This window comes from Syngnathoides biaculeatus, chromosome 2 (assembly GCF_019802595.1).
Source record: "Syngnathoides biaculeatus isolate LvHL_M chromosome 2, ASM1980259v1, whole genome shotgun sequence".
In the NCBI taxonomy this organism is placed as follows: domain Eukaryota; kingdom Metazoa; phylum Chordata; class Actinopteri; order Syngnathiformes; family Syngnathidae; genus Syngnathoides; species Syngnathoides biaculeatus.
Window position 1 is genome coordinate 15703086 of NC_084641.1, and position 17611 is coordinate 15720696.

The following is a 17611-nucleotide window of genomic DNA, read 5'->3' on the forward strand; positions in this document are numbered from 1 at the left end:
AATTGTAATGAACATTTTTAATTAATTAACCAAGAATTGTTAATAAAAAATAATTGCTTGTTCATTTGGTTCCTTATTTACAAGACATGCTTTTACGATATGGGCCTCATCATTCCTAGAATAACAACAAAAGGCAATTTTCTGTTCGCCGAGCCCATGTCTGTTAGATTGCCTTCGAGGAAACCTGAGGCCTGTCCCAGACATTCATATATCTTAAAGCAAACATTTTAGCTTTTAGGTACATTTTCATTCAGAAATTATTATTATTTCGTGAAGTTTTACAACTTTTGTATTTACACTTAGCTCACTGTCCACTCGAGATCATCTCAAATGCGTTCTCCTGGGTTGAATGCAAACCTGTCAAGCACATCCATACCAAATTCCCTCATCCATGTCTTTATGGACCTTGCGTTCTACACAGAGATCTTAGAATAGGAAGGGGTAATCCCCAAACTGTTCAAAATCTCTTGGTGCACTGAAACATTCAGTTCCTTTCACTGTATTAATATGTGTCAAGTTCACTAAAATTTGATTTGCTGGGAAATAAGTGTACAATTTCTGAACTCTTGTTTCTCTCTGTCAATCCATTTTTTATGTTTGTCCGCATTAACATCAGTCCCTATCCGAGCAACAGCATTCCTAAATTTGTTGCACTGATGAGAGGTTAACCACAGGATTATAGCCAACTTTATTTACTTCAACATATGGTGTTTTAACAACACTAAGAAAATCATTTAGACCAGCAAGCTAATCGTAATGATTTGTAATGATGTTTGCGAAGGACTGAAGAGTGAACCTGTACAACTCACCAATGGACTCCTGCTGTGCTACATTGGCTCCAAACTATAGTAGCTCTTAAACCGTCATCTTTTTTTTTTTTTTAAAGAATCTTCACACATTTGCAGGAGTGCCTTGTGGGCATGTCTGCTGAGAAGAACTTGAGAAAGTAAGCAATAGAATTTACAAAACCAGCATAATCTTCAAATGGGTAGAGATGGAAAGCAAGACCACGTCCAAGATTGGTGGTAACCTCGCGGTCTGTAGAAAGCTGCCAGAAGCTCTGTAATTCTGATCCACCTATTTATTATCGTCCCTGAAACTTGCTTTGAGAAACCTAAAGGCCGCTCTCGATCACTGAGCCACAGGCTTCATCTCTCCTCCCTTATTTCATCTTTTTCTCCAACCCGGTGGCCTTTTCATTTTTAATTGACACTGTAATTCTGGGTGGCTCATGGGCATAGACTTTTGTTGTCAGGGATTGGCGGCCAAGGCTGTAGTCCTAGCAAGGAGGGGCTAGGTGATATCCCCAGGCACGCTTTTTAGGGAACTTTGCTTTTTTTTTTGTCAGTCAGTTCCGAAACATTGTGCTTGAGCATGCAGCCAGACAACCTGATGATTTCATAGGTATGTCATTGGACAAATTTGTAGCAAGTGACTTATATGAAAATTATCTAGCCACGTGTTACCTTCATTTGATTCTTACTAAAATCTTTGTTAGCATGGCCAGTGATTAAGTTTACTGTTGCATATTTCATATCAACAGTTACTTAAAGCCTGAGCCAATCCCAACTTGGATGAATATTGAAGTACACTCTTAGAAAGAACAACAAAGCACAATAATGATTTTTATTTAATGGTCAACTGATACATAATGAATAATTTTTTGTATGTTTTTATTAAAAAAAAAAAAGTCAGCCAGAATGGACCCATCCGTTTTTTCACCACACATCGGGATGTTGTCAAATATGGATTTTTAAATCTCCCACTATGAAAATCCTCTCGAGGTATTTGTGTTGGGGAAGAACTAGGAAGTGACGTTTTTTGGAATAGCGGGGTTGAGTGTTTGTATTGGTTTATACCTATTGTACCGGCAAAAATGTATTCGGTTTTTTCCTCGTGTTAGCCAAAATGCTGGCTCGTTGTATTGATGGATTTTGCGCGAACACTCGGGAGGATGGATTCACTCTTTACACTTTTCCAAACCAACCGGTTCATCATGAAAAATGGATTGCACAGGGGCAAAGGACAAGGGCTTTGTGGGTTCTAAATGACAGGTAGGTGTGTACAGAGCTATTTAAAAAAATTAGTTGTGGAGGACTATTTTATCTCCCAGTTTATAGCATATGTTGTGTGTAAATTTAGAATAAATCACCTTGCTCAAACAGGCAAAATATAACAAAGCAGTTGTATTGCGTTTAATAAAATGTAATCACACACAATACAACACAAAACAATAACAAAATAGAAGTACAAAGACAGTTTAGTACCGTGTAACACGAGCTAAGTAGGTAACTAGACGTATAGTCACCAAACTCGAAAAACTTCTCCGAAAGCAGCAATAATAAAAAGCTTCGTCTGCGTCCGACCACATAGTCCTTCTCTCAGAAAGTGATAAAAGAGCCGTATCATAACTTTCGTAAAGTACGCCAGTCCGGCGTTAGCCTCGACACGGTGAAGGATCAAGCGGGGAAGTAGTTTGGCCACGTGAGGGGAGGAGCACCCCCCTCCCACCGGCCACCGGTGTCTGGGCACCCCTGAAGTACTTACTTCACTCGGCAGGGGTCCTCCTGAATACACTCCATACACAAGACTTGTAAAAGAGTTGGGAAATCGAACAATTATGGACCTGTCATTTTGAAGATTTCATTGGGTTCCTCGTCAAGGAGTTGGTTGTTAGTTAGAAGTCATCCGCATATCATCTAAATATGGCTCGAAAAGATATATTGCCCCAGTCACTTCACTCGATTCTGAGATGTTCTCTTCTTCGAAATGAGTTTCAGTCTCGGAAGAGGCGTCAGAAAAATCTGAAAATGTCTTGTTCTTGTAGATCTTGAAGTGAATCATATTATAGGTATTTTTCATAACAATATTTATCTTAAAACGTATATGTGAATGTTAGTTGACCTTTAACTATCGGCACTTGAAATTTAGATGCGGTACCTAACCCTGTGATTTTCTCTGATTTGCCATTCAGTTATAAAGTGGAAATATCCGCTTCACAAATTCATACAAAACTATCAGTTGAGAAAGTGGCGCCTGCTTATCGCCTGCTTTTCTTCATCACTGCAGGGTTCCTGAGCACAGGAGACCAGGCAGCCAAGGGCAACTATGGCCTGCTTGATCAAATTCAGGCTCTCAGGTGGATCAAGGAAAACATCCAGGCCTTCAAAGGAGACCCAAAACGAGTGACCATTTTCGGCTCTGGTGCTGGAGCCTCGTGTGTCAGCCTGCTGACTCTCTCGCATTACTCGGAAGGTACAATTTTGCTCTCACATTCACTTTGACAAGATTTGCCCACACATGAACATGTTTCATCATTTTGTCATATCCGGTCTTATTTTAGGATGGGTTTTTTTGTAGTCTTCTTTACAAGTTTAATAAAGTCATCACAATAAATTTTAGCCGTAAGCAACCATAAACAGGTCTCATTTATTCCCTCTTGTTGAAGGAAATGAAAGGAAAAGATTTGACCACCTGGAAGATTTGTTTTGACTGCATCATATTTTCTATGTTTGTTAGATTCTGTCATTATGTTCCTCATTGATATGTTTGTCATTCCCGTTGCTCCTATAACATCTGGGAGTGGGGCTATTAATGGGAACAAATTGTTAACAACCGAGAGAAGGCGTCTACTCGATGCCATCAAAACGACTGGAGCATTTGTCAGCCGGCCCGCATTTAGCTGGCCACTTTGACAGCCGTATGCAGCATGAAATAGAGTATACACGTCCTACTGTGAAGCCAGAGAATTTGTAATTAGTGATTAAAAAGAAGAAGGGATATGTCAAACTTTGACCAAGAAGCCCACAAGGTTTGAATAACTTTTTTGTTATGTTTTGTTTTGTCTTTGTTTGGATTAACTTTTTTCTTTTTTGTCTTTCAAAATGATCCTTTGATTGTTTCATAAGGGTGATGTATTTATTTGCTTTATGTTTCCTTGTAACAAACTCTCACAGGTTGTCAAGATAAAGAATAAGACGTTTTTTTTTTGTTTTTTTTTTGCTAAAGTTGATGACAAGCTATGCTACATCCAGATGGTGCTACAATGGTCATCCATTGTTTTCTCCCAGTTTTGGGGAATGAGATTTTGGTTGAATTCAGAGTTACAGAAAGTTAAAGTTATATACTTAACTTACTTTTACTCAGTCTGTGGCTAACATTTGGAATCAGTAAATTAAGTTCAAACAAAAAAGACTGCAATTTTAGCTGGGATGAAAGGATGCTAACCCCTCTGTATGCCTAAAACTATACCTTTGCAATGACTTCAGAAGGGAACTGTAGTTAAGGGCTTACTAAATGGCAATTGATTTGACCTCAAAGGAAGTAGATGCAGTCCTGTACATGCACCATTTTCATTAAACGTACCCTCACATACATCCTTCCTTTTAGTTATTTCCATTTTGCGTTTGACTGACTAAATGAGGGGCTTTGATAGGTCCTCATCCTCAAAAGGGGACCAAATTTGGCCGATACCCAAGATCTTAATTAACTGTGGCAGTAGCAAAAGCTTGGATGCTGCTAAACAAGCCTGAAGGTGGGGCGGTAAGGGGAGGGGGGCAGGGAATATCTAATGTGAGGCCAAAACCTTTTGAAGTCAGCCTCGTTTGAGTCATCATCTTAACTTGTCTGCATGCGTATAAATACTGCAAAAATAAATTTCCCAATAGTGAGGCTGTTGTCAATTTTATCATAGAGATACATGGACCAGTATTTTAGGATTTCTGAATTCGGTTAATGTAGATATTGGTGTGGTATTGTGAGCATTTATTCATCTCGTGATTTCATTTAACACAGCACATACCCTGGATTATGTAGTATGAGATTTAATCTGCGCTCAGGTCAGTTTTGTTTAGATAACATCTAAAGTGTCTGAGTAGCATTCTTTTTTTCAAGTTTTTCTCATCAATAGTAATCTACGACCATGCATCTCCAATTAAATTTGAAACTCTCAATTTAGCTTGTTGGCCCGTTTGAATGTTCTCCCCGTGCCTGCGTGGGTTTTGTCTAGGTACTCCAGTTTCCTCCCACATCTCGAAAACATCTATGGTAGGTGAATTGGGTACTCAGAATCACCCGTCGGTGTTAATGTCAGTGCGAATGATTGTTTGCTTGTATGTGCTCTGTGATTGGCTGGCGACAAGTCCAGGGTGTACCCTGCCTCTTGCCTGAAGAGCGCTGGAATAGCCTCCTGCACACTCCCAACCCATGTTATGACAACCGGTACAAAAATGAATGAATGAATGTACAACTGTTTTTTTTTTTTTTTTATAATTCCGACAGAACAAATTGCATTTATCTCATCTACTGTATTTAATCCCTCACTTAACTTGCTGTGGCTGAGTTTGCTTGTACAAACACATTATTGTAAATTCCAAAACCTTTTGTGTAATCCCTGAACCTATCCCGGAAACATCATCCTTTAGCAGAAATCGTTACAAGGCCAACACTAAATCCAACTTTAAGCGGCATTTCATAGCTCACCTAGGAGAGTGGAGCGCTCTGACATTAGTAGTCAGTCTTTAAACATGACATAATTGTACTTTGATCTGTATATGTTGAGGAGTGACCTGCACGAGTTGCACTAATTTTTGATGCATTTTCAGATATGTTCCAGAAAGCTATCATACAGAGCGGCACAGCACTTTCTAGTTGGGCAGTCAACTACCAGCCTGCCAAGTACACACGAGTCCTGGCTGAGAAGGTGGGCTGCAACATGCTGGACACCATAGACCTGGTGGGGTGCCTCCAGAACAAGAACTACAAGGAGTTGATTGAGCAGTATGTGACGCCTGCCAAGTACCACATTGCCTTTGGTCCTGTGATCGACGGCGACGTAATACCTGACGATCCTCAAATCCTCATGGAACAAGGCGAGTTTCTCAACTACGACATTATGTTGGGTGTCAATCAAGGCGAGGGATTCAAGTTTGTGGACGGGATAGTGGACAGTGAGGATGGGGTCTCCGCAAATGATTTTGACTTTGCTGTGTCTGACTTTGTGGACCATCTTTATGGCTACCCCGAGGGCAAGGACACTCTACGTGAGACAATCAAGTTCATGTACACTGACTGGGCAGACAAGGAGAATCCAGAGAACCGCCGCAAGACCCTGGTAGCACTGTTCACAGACCACCAGTGGGTGGCGCCTGCAGTGGCTACAGCTGATCTCCATGCCCAATATGGGTCCCCCACCTACTTTTATGCTTTTTACCACCACTGTCAGAGCGACATGAAGCCCAGCTGGGCCGACTCAGCCCACGGTGATGAAGTACCCTATGTATTCGGTATCCCAATGATTGGCCCGACAGATCTCTTCAACTGCAATTTCTCCAAGAATGATGTGATGCTGAGTGCTGTCGTCATGACCTACTGGACAAACTTTGCCAAAACAGGGTAAGTATTATTTTCACATTAATACATTCACAGAAAACACAATAACAAACACCGATGATAGTCATGTCAGTGGCATTGCAGACTTGATTGAAAGGTTTCTGGAACCTTATGTGAGAAAGGTTTGCAGTTTACTGGCTAGGTCTTTAGCGCTGTGTTAATGTTTGCTAATTCTTCTGCAGAGGAGTGCCATATTATCGCAGCATATGTTACGGCTGCCATGACAGGCGTTGTGTAGAATCCCACCACATGCTAGCAGCCCTGCGTGTGTATGATCCCAAATGTAGTCACCATTCAGAGAGCAGACACTGTAATGTGGAACCCTTCACTCTAATCTTAAAGCGACAGTAGTGGCAGTCTGATCTTAAAATTAAACAAATCATTTGGATGATGTAATGGCTTGTTGTTGCACAAGATAACCTCAGATTATTTATTCTATAATATTAGTGGTGTATTCTGGAAAGGTGATTACGGTAGATGGTGTTCTTCCTCTTCTGTAGATCACGTAACTGAAGCAAATCAAGCGTAATTTGACGTTATAGCTGTCTGTGGACTCAGAATACTAAGGTCCATGTCCTGGGCAATCAAATTTCAGACCTCAGATAATCTATATTTATTTGATCAAGTGCTGTCCAGGACAACGCAGTCTACCTTGAACACTACACAACAAGCAATCCTCAATGCATGAGTGCTAGCATATTAATACTGTATTACTGTTTCGTTGAGAGACCTGCAAATTTTCCAGAAATGCATCAAATTGTCTGCCCATTGGCTCGACGTGATCCAACTTTAGCAATTCCAGGATCAAAGAAACTGCGACCCACAGTTAATAAACTGCATTACAACCAATTATGCATATAATATTAAAGTTCAATGAGCATTATAGTTTTAGTTTTTCTGGAGGGTTTGCATGCTGTTTCGACTCTCTTTTAGCTAGCTCATACACAAATCTCAATCCATTTGGATCATTAATTCTCCAGGTGAGCCTAATTACAGGGAAATTACTGAAGGAGGTTTGGTACGGAGTAGCAAAACCAGAAAATTCTTTCTGATGAATTGTCCAATCCACTGTGAAAGGAAGGAAACCACAGGATATTTCAAGGAAATTATCAGCTCATTAAATTGTCTATGACTCAGAGAGAAAATGAGTATATTCAAATTACTAGCAGTTATATAAAGTTTCTGAGATTATTCGGAACGCCACCCCTAACTGATCTCACAAGGTGAAATGTCTACAGTTGGCTCAGAATTATATAACGATTCATATTTATTCACCAGTAAATTGGGTGCTACTTTGGATCATAAATGTATGGACTTCTAAATAGTAGCTGGGATGCCATCATGTCAAGACAAAGTTGCAATGTCAGCAAGAAGGTGGCAAGGAATCTCAAAATGACCTCTTTTAAATGTGTGGCGTGTCCTGGCATTGCTTTAAAGGAACAACCATGGCTTCCAAACTAGAATATTACTCTTTGATAAAAAAAAAAAAAAAAACAAATCATCTTGTGCTACCAATCAGGCTATAGTTGCTAGAGTAAAACCAAGTTCAACTCATGGTGTGGCCGCCCTCATCCCCTTACCTCAATGCTATTGACAAGAAGCCGAGCAGAACTTGGCAGTTTGCCTCCAAACAACAATTCTGACAGGCCATTCTTGCATCCTATGAGATACAGGCAGAACCTTTCTGTGCTATTCAGAAACCTTTAATGGTTGAGAAAGTTGTTGGGTGAGATTGAATACCTTATTATGCCAATAATTTGTAAATATATTGATAAATGATTTTTGGGGGGATTCCAATAGTATTATTTCAAGATCTAAATGTACTCTGATGCATAAAGTTCTTTTCGGCCCCTTTATTTTCTTTTGAGCTGTCGTGCAGAATCATTGATAACACCGTATTTTAAATAATGTGTGGGAGAAATAGTGCAAGAAATGTAAATCACATTTATTTTGTGGGCAAATACAGCATCAATCTAATAATTTGGAACAGTAGCATACACAGTGATTAATTTTGCTTCTTAATGTTCTGCCCTTTTTTGCTTACCCCCTAGTGTACCTTTATTTTTACCACTGTCAATTTGTATTGCCACAGTAGTAAGTGTAAATCTGGATTTTTTTCATTTGACTATCGTCCCTCTGTTTTTTGTTTGTTTGTCTGTTTGTTTGTTGTTTGTTTGTTTGTTTGTTTGTTTGTTTTTCAGTGACCCAAATCAACCAGTTCCACAGGATACAAAGTTCATTCACACAAAGCCCAACAGGTTTGAGGAGGTAGCCTGGACAAAGTATAATCCCAAGGACCAGCTCTACCTCCACATTGGTCTCAAACCAAGGGTCCGAGATCACTATCGTGCCACCAAGGTCGCCTTCTGGCTGGAGCTGGTGCCGCATCTCCACAACATCAATGAATTCTTCCAGTACGTGTCAACCACAACCAAAATACCGCCACAAGACACCACACCGTACCCTTACACCAAACGTTTTCCTGGCAAAAACAATTGGCCCTCTACCACTCGCCATCCTGGGGTGCCATCCAGCAATACCAAGCACACCACGGATCAGCGCAAAAGCGACGACTTCATTGACGAGTCAACTGTGTTGATCGAGACCAAGCGGGACTATTCCACCGAGCTTAGCGTCACCATTGCTGTGGGCGCCTCGCTGCTCTTCTTAAACATCCTGGCCTTCGCTGCGCTATATTACAAAAAAGACAAGCGACGTGCCGACTCAACCCGCCACGCTGCCACCCCGCAGCGCAATTCCACGCCGGTCAACGCGCCCTCGACCGCCAATGATGTGGCCAACCTGCAGAGCGAGGAATTGATGACGCTCCAGATGAAGCAGCAGCAGCTGGAACACGAGCAACAGCGTGAGTCCATGCAAGTCCACGACACCCTGCGCCTCACCTGCCCACCCGACTACACCCTCACGTTGCGCCGCTCCCCCGACGACATACCATTGATGACGCCGAGCACCATCACCATGATCCCGAACTCACTGGCTGGCATGCAGCCTCTGCACAACTTCAATACTTTTGGAGGCAGCCAAAACAGTACCAACCTGCCCCACGGCCACTCCACCACACGGGTATAGCTCTGTTGGGATCGAACCGCACCAGAGTCCCACGGAGAGGGAGAACTGATTTGACACAGACAAATGGTAGTGATGTGAAGCACAGACTCCAAAATTTCACAGAGAAATTATTTTGCTACGCTGCCTTCTTGACAAGCATACATAGTTAAAAAAAAAAAAAAAAAAAAAACAAAGATATCTTTTTCAACAAAGAAAATATGAATTGTGAATGTCAATGTAGTAATATGGAGATAAGCTTCATGGAGCTCTATCAACACAAAAGCAACAACAGTGAATGACTGAGTTGCTATTCACCATATAAAAAAAGCAACCTAATGCATTGCGATAACTGAGATACAAAAATATCCTCTGGAATCTCATTTTTACTGATTATAAGTGTTTCAGACTCCTCGCTAGGTAATGAATATTATCACTATCAAAAGAGAACTGTGACCATTAAAAAAGAAGAAAAAGAGATTCATCCTATTGCTGTTTTTGATTGTTTTGTTCCAAGATTTCTGTTGAGCTGTAAATACTGTATGGCACATCCTGTTTCCCATGATTCAATTTTTTTTTTACCTGCACAACCAAAACAATTTATGCCTTTGAGAGTTGCGCATTTTGGGCCTCCAGGCCATGTTGTAAATATTGTTATATTGTTTTGTGGGATCCTTTTTAGTTGTTTGCAAGGATTTTTTTTTTCTGTTCCAAACGTCCAACACTGAGCAATTTGGTCTGCTGTCAGGTGGTTTTGCTTCAAATTGTGTGTGTGTGTGTGTGTGTGTGTGTGTGTGTGTGTGTGTTGGGGTAGATTTTTAAAACTGTATTTATACTGTTTATTTCTGCCTGCACCAACAATGTGGCCAGAAATATAGAAATACATTCATCCAGGCAGCATCACTATTAGTTGTAAAAGAATAAATGATGGAACATACTGTATGTTACATACTTCAAATTCTACTCATGTGCTAGCAATATGTTAAGTATTGTGTCAAGCTTGTGATATATTTTGGGTTAAAAGCAAGTTAATGAATGTAAATAGTCTATTTATTATGAAATGAAAGCAGAATAACTCAATGTTAATTTGTTTTGCATCTCCTATGCTACGAATAGGAAAACACTACATCTGCTACATCTATTTATCGAAGGAAAAAAAAATTAAGATAAGGACATTTTAAAAATGTTGGTTTCTTATACAGTGTTTGTGTGCTATTTTGCCTTAAGTGATAATAGAGATGCTATTTCTGGCTGGACACATGTATAAAGTTTTTCTGCAATGTTTTTAATAAAATATCAAAGTATTTTCTATGAGAAGAGCGGAAAAAAAAACAAAGGCTCAAATGAGTATGATCTGGTTTATACTTTCAAGGAATCCCATTTCCCCACAAATTAAAGCAGCAACTGAATGCAAAAGACAGATAAACGGCAGGACTTGCGAACGAACTGATCGTATTTCCGTCAGTTTGTGATGTGGAAGTTATTTAAGTCTTGGCCCACTTCAGGGTTGCTGTGTGCTCACACAGCTGAGTCATGTGCAAAGCTTTGCATCATTTGCCAAACTCGGGCAGGTGAAGGAATAAATCTCTTCAATTTATGTCTGGAACCAGGGCTGTCAAAAGTTAAAAGAGTCAACTCTCCAATGATTAAAAAAAAACAATAACAGCAGTCAACATGTATGAACTCACATTAGTCACACAATTTATCTTGACCACGCATGCTCCTTTACCAGAACCTTCAAACCTTAATATGAATGAATGCATTACCATAATGGTGGCTGTCTACTCATTTACATTTAAGTATATTGAGGTAATATCACTTTAAGGTGCATTTGAAACTTACCCATTTCACCCCCAAATGAAGTTAACATTTTTCAATTAAATTTATATTCATTGAAATAAGTAGATGTTACAGTATTACGTTAGAAATGCATTGTCATTGTCAGTAACTGCAAACAGAAAAATGTGACATTTTGGGCTATTTTTGGACGGGCAAAATATTCAATGTGATCATGAAAACAGAATACAGATGATCAAAATGACGTTTTTTTCACATAACTTGCTATGGACTGTAAACTATAAACTATATTGAAAAAAATATTGTCATTGAACCACTTTTTGCAGCAACCCTAGCATGCAACGTGAGGGACATGCCAAAATCCTCTATGTCCAGTGACAGTTTTCCTTATTCTGTTGCATTTTCATGATGTCTGAGTTACTCTGATGAAGACACCAAAGACACAAGTCATATTTATTTATTCAAAACAATACACTCAACATAGTATTTGAAAAGGTTCAGTAATTATTACTTTCAGCTTGAAACTAAAGTGCCAGGTTGGAAAACTAAAATCTGCTCTTCTGTTGGTTATGTGTGGATACCGGACAAAGGAAAAATGTTTATTAACAAAATGCTTTGACACAACATGATAAGATGATGAGACAAATTGTAATTAGAAACCTTTTATGTAAATCTGTTTATTGTGCCCAAGAGAACAGGAACCATTTAAAGTGAGTTGTTTGGCTGAAGGTTGGGAGCAGGAGGAACAATTTGTGCTCGTGTTCCTTAAGATAAAAACAGAGCTCCATCACTCAACCGTAGACCCAGGCCTGTTATTCAAGCACCCCTCCCTTCTTTGCTTCTTTTAACCCCCAAAACAGGCATCGTAAAATCTGTATTAACTCAACAGGCAACTTTAAAGGAGCCTTCCATGTACAGATAATACAAAACACTCAGACTTAGATTTACTAGTAAATGGCGTAGGCATAATAGTAAAATGGGTTTTATCCGTGTACAGTGGTACCTTGACTTATGAGCAGTAACGGGATTAATATACCTGCCAACTACTCCAGTTTTGCCACAATGAATATGATTTCAAATAACCCATTTTGGGATACAACTGTTGGATTAGACGGCACCTCTTCGGCTGACCTACCTTGGCGCGAGATTGAGACGCCGACTCTGCCATCATACCAAGAAACCTGCTGCATCAGCGGTGACTCGTTCTTGCCCTGGCCACGGAGGCGGCAACTACCCATCCGTCGGTTGTGTTGCGGCTTCTCTGAAGCGACGTGGAGCAATGTTTTCAACTAGCTGATGTGCTAATTATGTCAGCATCTTCAACCACAGGCAGCAGTGTGTTTGTTCATTCAAAGAAGTAACGCTTAAGTGATTATGTGGAAACCAAAATAAATAAGTATAGTACAATTATGATGAGTACAGCCTGTCACTCATTGATGCCAGCACATATAGTCTTAGCTGTTAGTGGTGAGGTGACTAGACTTCCCAGCATCAGTTGTGTCATCATTACTTAGGAGCTATGTAAAATGCTTATTCGCCAATCTGGTTAAGCAAGATTGTTAATAACACACGCCTTCTAAAAGTAGCAATAATGTTAATAATGTTAAGAGAGTACGGAGCATCATCCAGCATCATTATGCCAGAGTGGACATATTGTTTCGTTTGGGCCAATCCCAATTCTACCAATTAGCCCTTCTTTCACCCCGTAGCCCTTGATTTTTCACATGCACATGAACACAGAGGAAGGGCTAAGATAACTGGGATTGGCTGCGGTAACCCAAATACCCATTCCAGCTGTATTTTCAAAAAATATAAATAATTAAAAACAAATATTAACGCCCCAATCTTTGAGTTTTACAAGTTACGAGCCGTCGCTTTGTTGAATTTATTCATTTATTTTTTAGTTCTCAGCCATTAGTAATGCTAATGTTGATTAGCATTAGCTTTTGGTACAGCAAATCAAAAGTCTTTTGTCTCTCCGATGAGTGGACAGATGTGAGACTTTAAATTTGGACTCGTGCTCATTTCCCCAGAAGACTAACAAAAGAAGGAACAAATAAACAGTATTGGCCGTATTATTCCACAAGCTGCAGACAATCTCCAACCCACATATGTGAACATGGTGACCATTATAGCACTGACTTGTTGGTCACTGCCAGATGTTATTTCGTTTTGCTGCTGCAGCATCGCCAAATGAAAAAATGATGCAAGTTGATGAATGTTGGCTGGCTCGCAACAGAGCAGCAAGCAGCATTTTCATTTGCCAGACGCGGGAGGCAACAAATTGGGTTTCGCTCTCCAAACGTAAAGGCCTCTGCCTCATACTTTGAAATCTAATCATGGTCTTCATTCTTTGACATGGTACTCTTTGGTATGATTTCGTCTTAATTTCCTTCACTTTAATAGTTGACCCAGTGATGGGTTTTAATCTTGGCTTCAAACAAAACACTCACCTATATCCAGTCTGAACACTCAATGGTATGGTGTTAGTCTATAAAATTAAATATTGATGAAAAGTAAAAAACAAACAAAAAAAGGTGAAAGTAACACAAATTCCAAGTTGGATGGCATTCGGTTTTCTGAATTGAATAACAGGATGTTTTCTTCACAGGACAGTGGAGCATTTGATTAGCATGAGTGCCTTACGATCAAAGGTTCTGGGTTTGAATAGGGTTAAAATTAAAAGTCCACAGTGAACTGCATCTACCAGGGTAACGTGGCTAAAGAAGAGAGCCAACAGCTTGTGTCTCTCGTTACAGGCAGGGTCCGGAATTGTTAGGTAGATGTCCAAGGTGATCACCAACCGCCTGGATGGCACACACTTCGAGTACCTGGGAATTACACCTTCTCAGGACCTGAAGTTGGAAGCCAACATCACCTCCATCCCGCAAAACCGGAGCCGAGGATGTACTTCCTGCGGTTGCTGCGGAAGCAAAGCCTATGTTGCAAATATTCTATACAAGAGTCCTTGAATCAGTTCTCGGTTCATCCATCACACTCTGGTTCGGTGCAGCTGCATCAGAGAAAAAATAATCCAACAGCAACGGACAGTCAGTGCTGCAAGAAGGATAATCGGTAAACCTCTACCCATGATTTGCATATTCCAAGAAGTAAGACAAGGTCATGCAAAATTCTGTTGTAGTCACCCCACCCTATACAGCCCCTTTTCCCACTTATTTCTTCTGGTAGGCACGGTTAAACAATGCACACAAAAACGAGCACATACTCGAAAAGCAACATACCATTGCCATTAACCTCTTAAATGTTTGACTTGGAATTTCATAGTGACACCTCGTTACCTTTGCATATCTTTGTACTGCCATCACTCATGTATTCATCATCGTACATATGTTACTCTGCATCATTTGCAAAACTGTTCATAATTAGTATTACTCACTACTGAAGAAGCTATATTGCTTAAAGACTCTCTGTACTTTGTTGTGGTGCCTTGTTTGCTTTAGTCTGGTTCTAACTACCAGAGACAAGTTCCCTACTTGGCCCATGAGGATTATTCTGGTTCTGATTCTGATTATGAGTCATGTAGCTATGGGCATACCTGAAAAGAAACACATTCATAATCTTGACTGGCTTGACTCCCAGTCAACAGTTGTACTGTTACTCATGAACAGAACTCGAGAGAATCCGGCAACAGACCATCCACCCCCAACATCCCACGGACTGATGACTGTTGTGTCCTTGAGCAAGACACTGATACCCTGTACTGCACTTCATTAACGCCCTGCTCGAGTGTGTGTCATTAACAGCGTGTTTGCAGTGTTCCCAACTGTGATGGGTTAAATCCAGAGGAAAGATTTTGTGTCCACACACTTCTCAAAAAAAAAAAAAAAAAAAAGACAATTGTTCTTCTTCTTACACTTCAGTAATCAATGACATGTAGTTATGCCAGTAAGAGGTCGCTTTGCTTTCTTTATGTGCATTTTTTTGTTGTGTTCGGCTTAGTGTTTTCAGGAAAATACTGTTTTCTGACAATGAACTCATCTGTCAGCACCACAGAAAGACTAACTTTTTGTTCATTGAGACAAACTATGATCCCGCCTGGTATACAGTTCTTCTAACAGAATTAATTCCCGCAGTGAGGGTAAATGAGTTATGGTACATGCTGCACACCATTTGTTGTACTGTGCAAGTTTCATACCAAAAGATCTAGCAATGTTTGTCTTCACAGCTTTCCAAGTGAAAGTGTGTGTGTGTGTGTGTGTGTGTGTGTGTGTGTGGTGTTGTGTGTGTGTGTGTGTGTGGTGTGTGTGTGTGTGTGTGTGTGTGTGTGTGTGTGTCTGGGGGGAGAGTCAACTATTTCCTGAGCAAGACTGAACTAAAAGCTGGAAACAAAGACTCATGACCCACCAATGCAAAGCTGGACACCATGCAAATGTGGAAATAATTAGTGAAGACACAAGGGGCAGCAGCAGAACATAACTGTACTTACTTCATATTTTACAGTAGGTACAGTATACTTCTCATTGTGCGCTACATGTTATGTCCATATACATAAAGCTAGTTTGACTTACTTTTAAAAGGTGACATTTCTTCTCAACGGAAAAGGACACCTTACTTACAGGCAATATACAACAGGTTATTTTATGTTGTGGAATTGCTACATCTGAAAAACGGTGTCTTGAATCTCTGCAGGGTGCGTTGATATCCCGTGAAAGCTCAATGTATCCTTGAGCAAAATGTGCTGCCATGTTTCAGAAAGCTTTCCCGTAGCTGCGGGTTATCCAAGAGGATAACAGCCCGCCCCAATAACACACCTTACAACACCTAACAATGGCTAAACATATCATTGGAATATTCTAAAAAGCCTTGATCGAAATCCTATAGAGCCCGGGCACGTGACATTACCATTTTCACGGCGCCATTTTGCCGGTCCAAAAGAGCTGCTCGACAGTGTGGGAGACATTGAATATACACAATGCCCGAGACTTGTTGTGTTGTTGGTTGTCACAACAGACTGGACAGATATTCAAAGAGATCATTCTCTGGAATGCCAGCTGAAAAGTCCAGAATTGATCAATGGATTTCGGCAAATAAACGTGATGGGTGGTGCCCAACCAAATACACACAACTGTGTAGCGATCGCTTCATTTCAGGTAGGAATTATTCTTCTCAATTTCAAATTCCCAAAAAGTATTTATCATGCCAAGTTGGCTCATTTCAGAAGAATCCGTTAAAAAAAAAAAAAAAAAGACATGGAGTCATCTCCAACATAAATGCCACACGTTAAACTTCAGTAAACCTCTCTCTGACAGACTTTTTTTTTTTTTTAATATGCATTGTTCTCAAATGAGTCCTACGCGTATTTAAAAAAAAAGAAAATAAACCGTCGGTCACAGTGATGTTTACGTAGGTTAATGTGTTAGTGCAACACGCTTCGTTTATGGAGGAGATGACTCCTTGTCTTTTTTTTTTCCGATCATAGTTAATGAATCCAGGTTTGTGTAAATCCAGGGGTCATTTATTTAAATATATGTGTTTGCATTGAAAAAAAATCCGAGTGGCTCCATCATTATGGAGGATTTATTCTTGATTGATAACAGATCCAGCAACAATGTATTTATATGCATCCAGACCTTTCTACGCTTTCAAACTGTTCCGTGTAAAACCCGATGACTTACTCACCGGATACATCCAGTTGATCAAGACGAGCGGAAGCAGTCCACTTTCTTATCGGTGAAAACATCGACTTCGGCATTAAATATGGGTCCTCTACGCTAAGTGTCTCTCATTTTTCCACGTATCTTCATTTATTATCACCTTCTAAATGTTTACAAAACTCTGGGCGTCGTGCTGTAAGACATATTTTCGTGCCTTCTCCAACCGACTTAGCATTGAAGAATGCTCTGTTAGTTGTCAATATGGACTTCGGTGATGTAGGTGCACGAGCTCTATTGAACATCTGTGGAAAACCTGGAATATCAGGCTTGCTTTGGTGGGCTGTGAACCAGGGTCCTGCATTACGCACCTGTGATCTCCAGGGATGAAGGGGTGGTGGACACAGTGGGACTCGCTGGGTTGGGGTGGGTGAGCCTGGGGATCAGTGATCCAGTTCATTTGCCCCTCTCCTTGGGAGTGGTCAGGGCACTTTGGTAGGGCTCAGGACCTCCTTGGGTCCTGGGTGGTCAATGGTGTTCCTCTTTACAGTCCTGCCCTTTCCTTTCCTCTCTTATCTGGTTTTCTTGTTTAGTTATTGCTTGTCTTCACCAGGTGAATCTACAAATAAATGTTATCGTAATTGTGTTGCAATGTCTAGAGTGTCTCACTTTAGTTCTGATTTGGTTTTCAGATCTAGTCTCTTTGTCCAGTCTGTCCCTTAAAACTTTTTTTCTGTCCAGCAGCA

General features: G+C 40.4%; 1 protein-coding gene across 3 annotated transcripts in view; it reads left to right on the forward strand.

Moving 5' to 3' along the window:
* Positions 1-10743, forward strand: part of nlgn4xa (neuroligin 4 X-linked a) — a 73505-nt gene extending 62762 nt beyond the window's left edge. For all 3 annotated transcript variants that reach the window (XM_061836605.1, XM_061836614.1, XM_061836624.1), the window contains 3 exons: positions 3070-3255; positions 5604-6393; positions 8592-10743. In XM_061836605.1, the coding sequence (XP_061692589.1) occupies positions 3070-3255; positions 5604-6393; positions 8592-9480 (1865 nt within the window). In that variant the 3' untranslated portion in view covers positions 9481-10743. The remainder of the gene's footprint in view (positions 1-3069; positions 3256-5603; positions 6394-8591) is intronic.
* The last annotated feature ends 6868 nt before the right edge of the window (positions 10744-17611 follow it).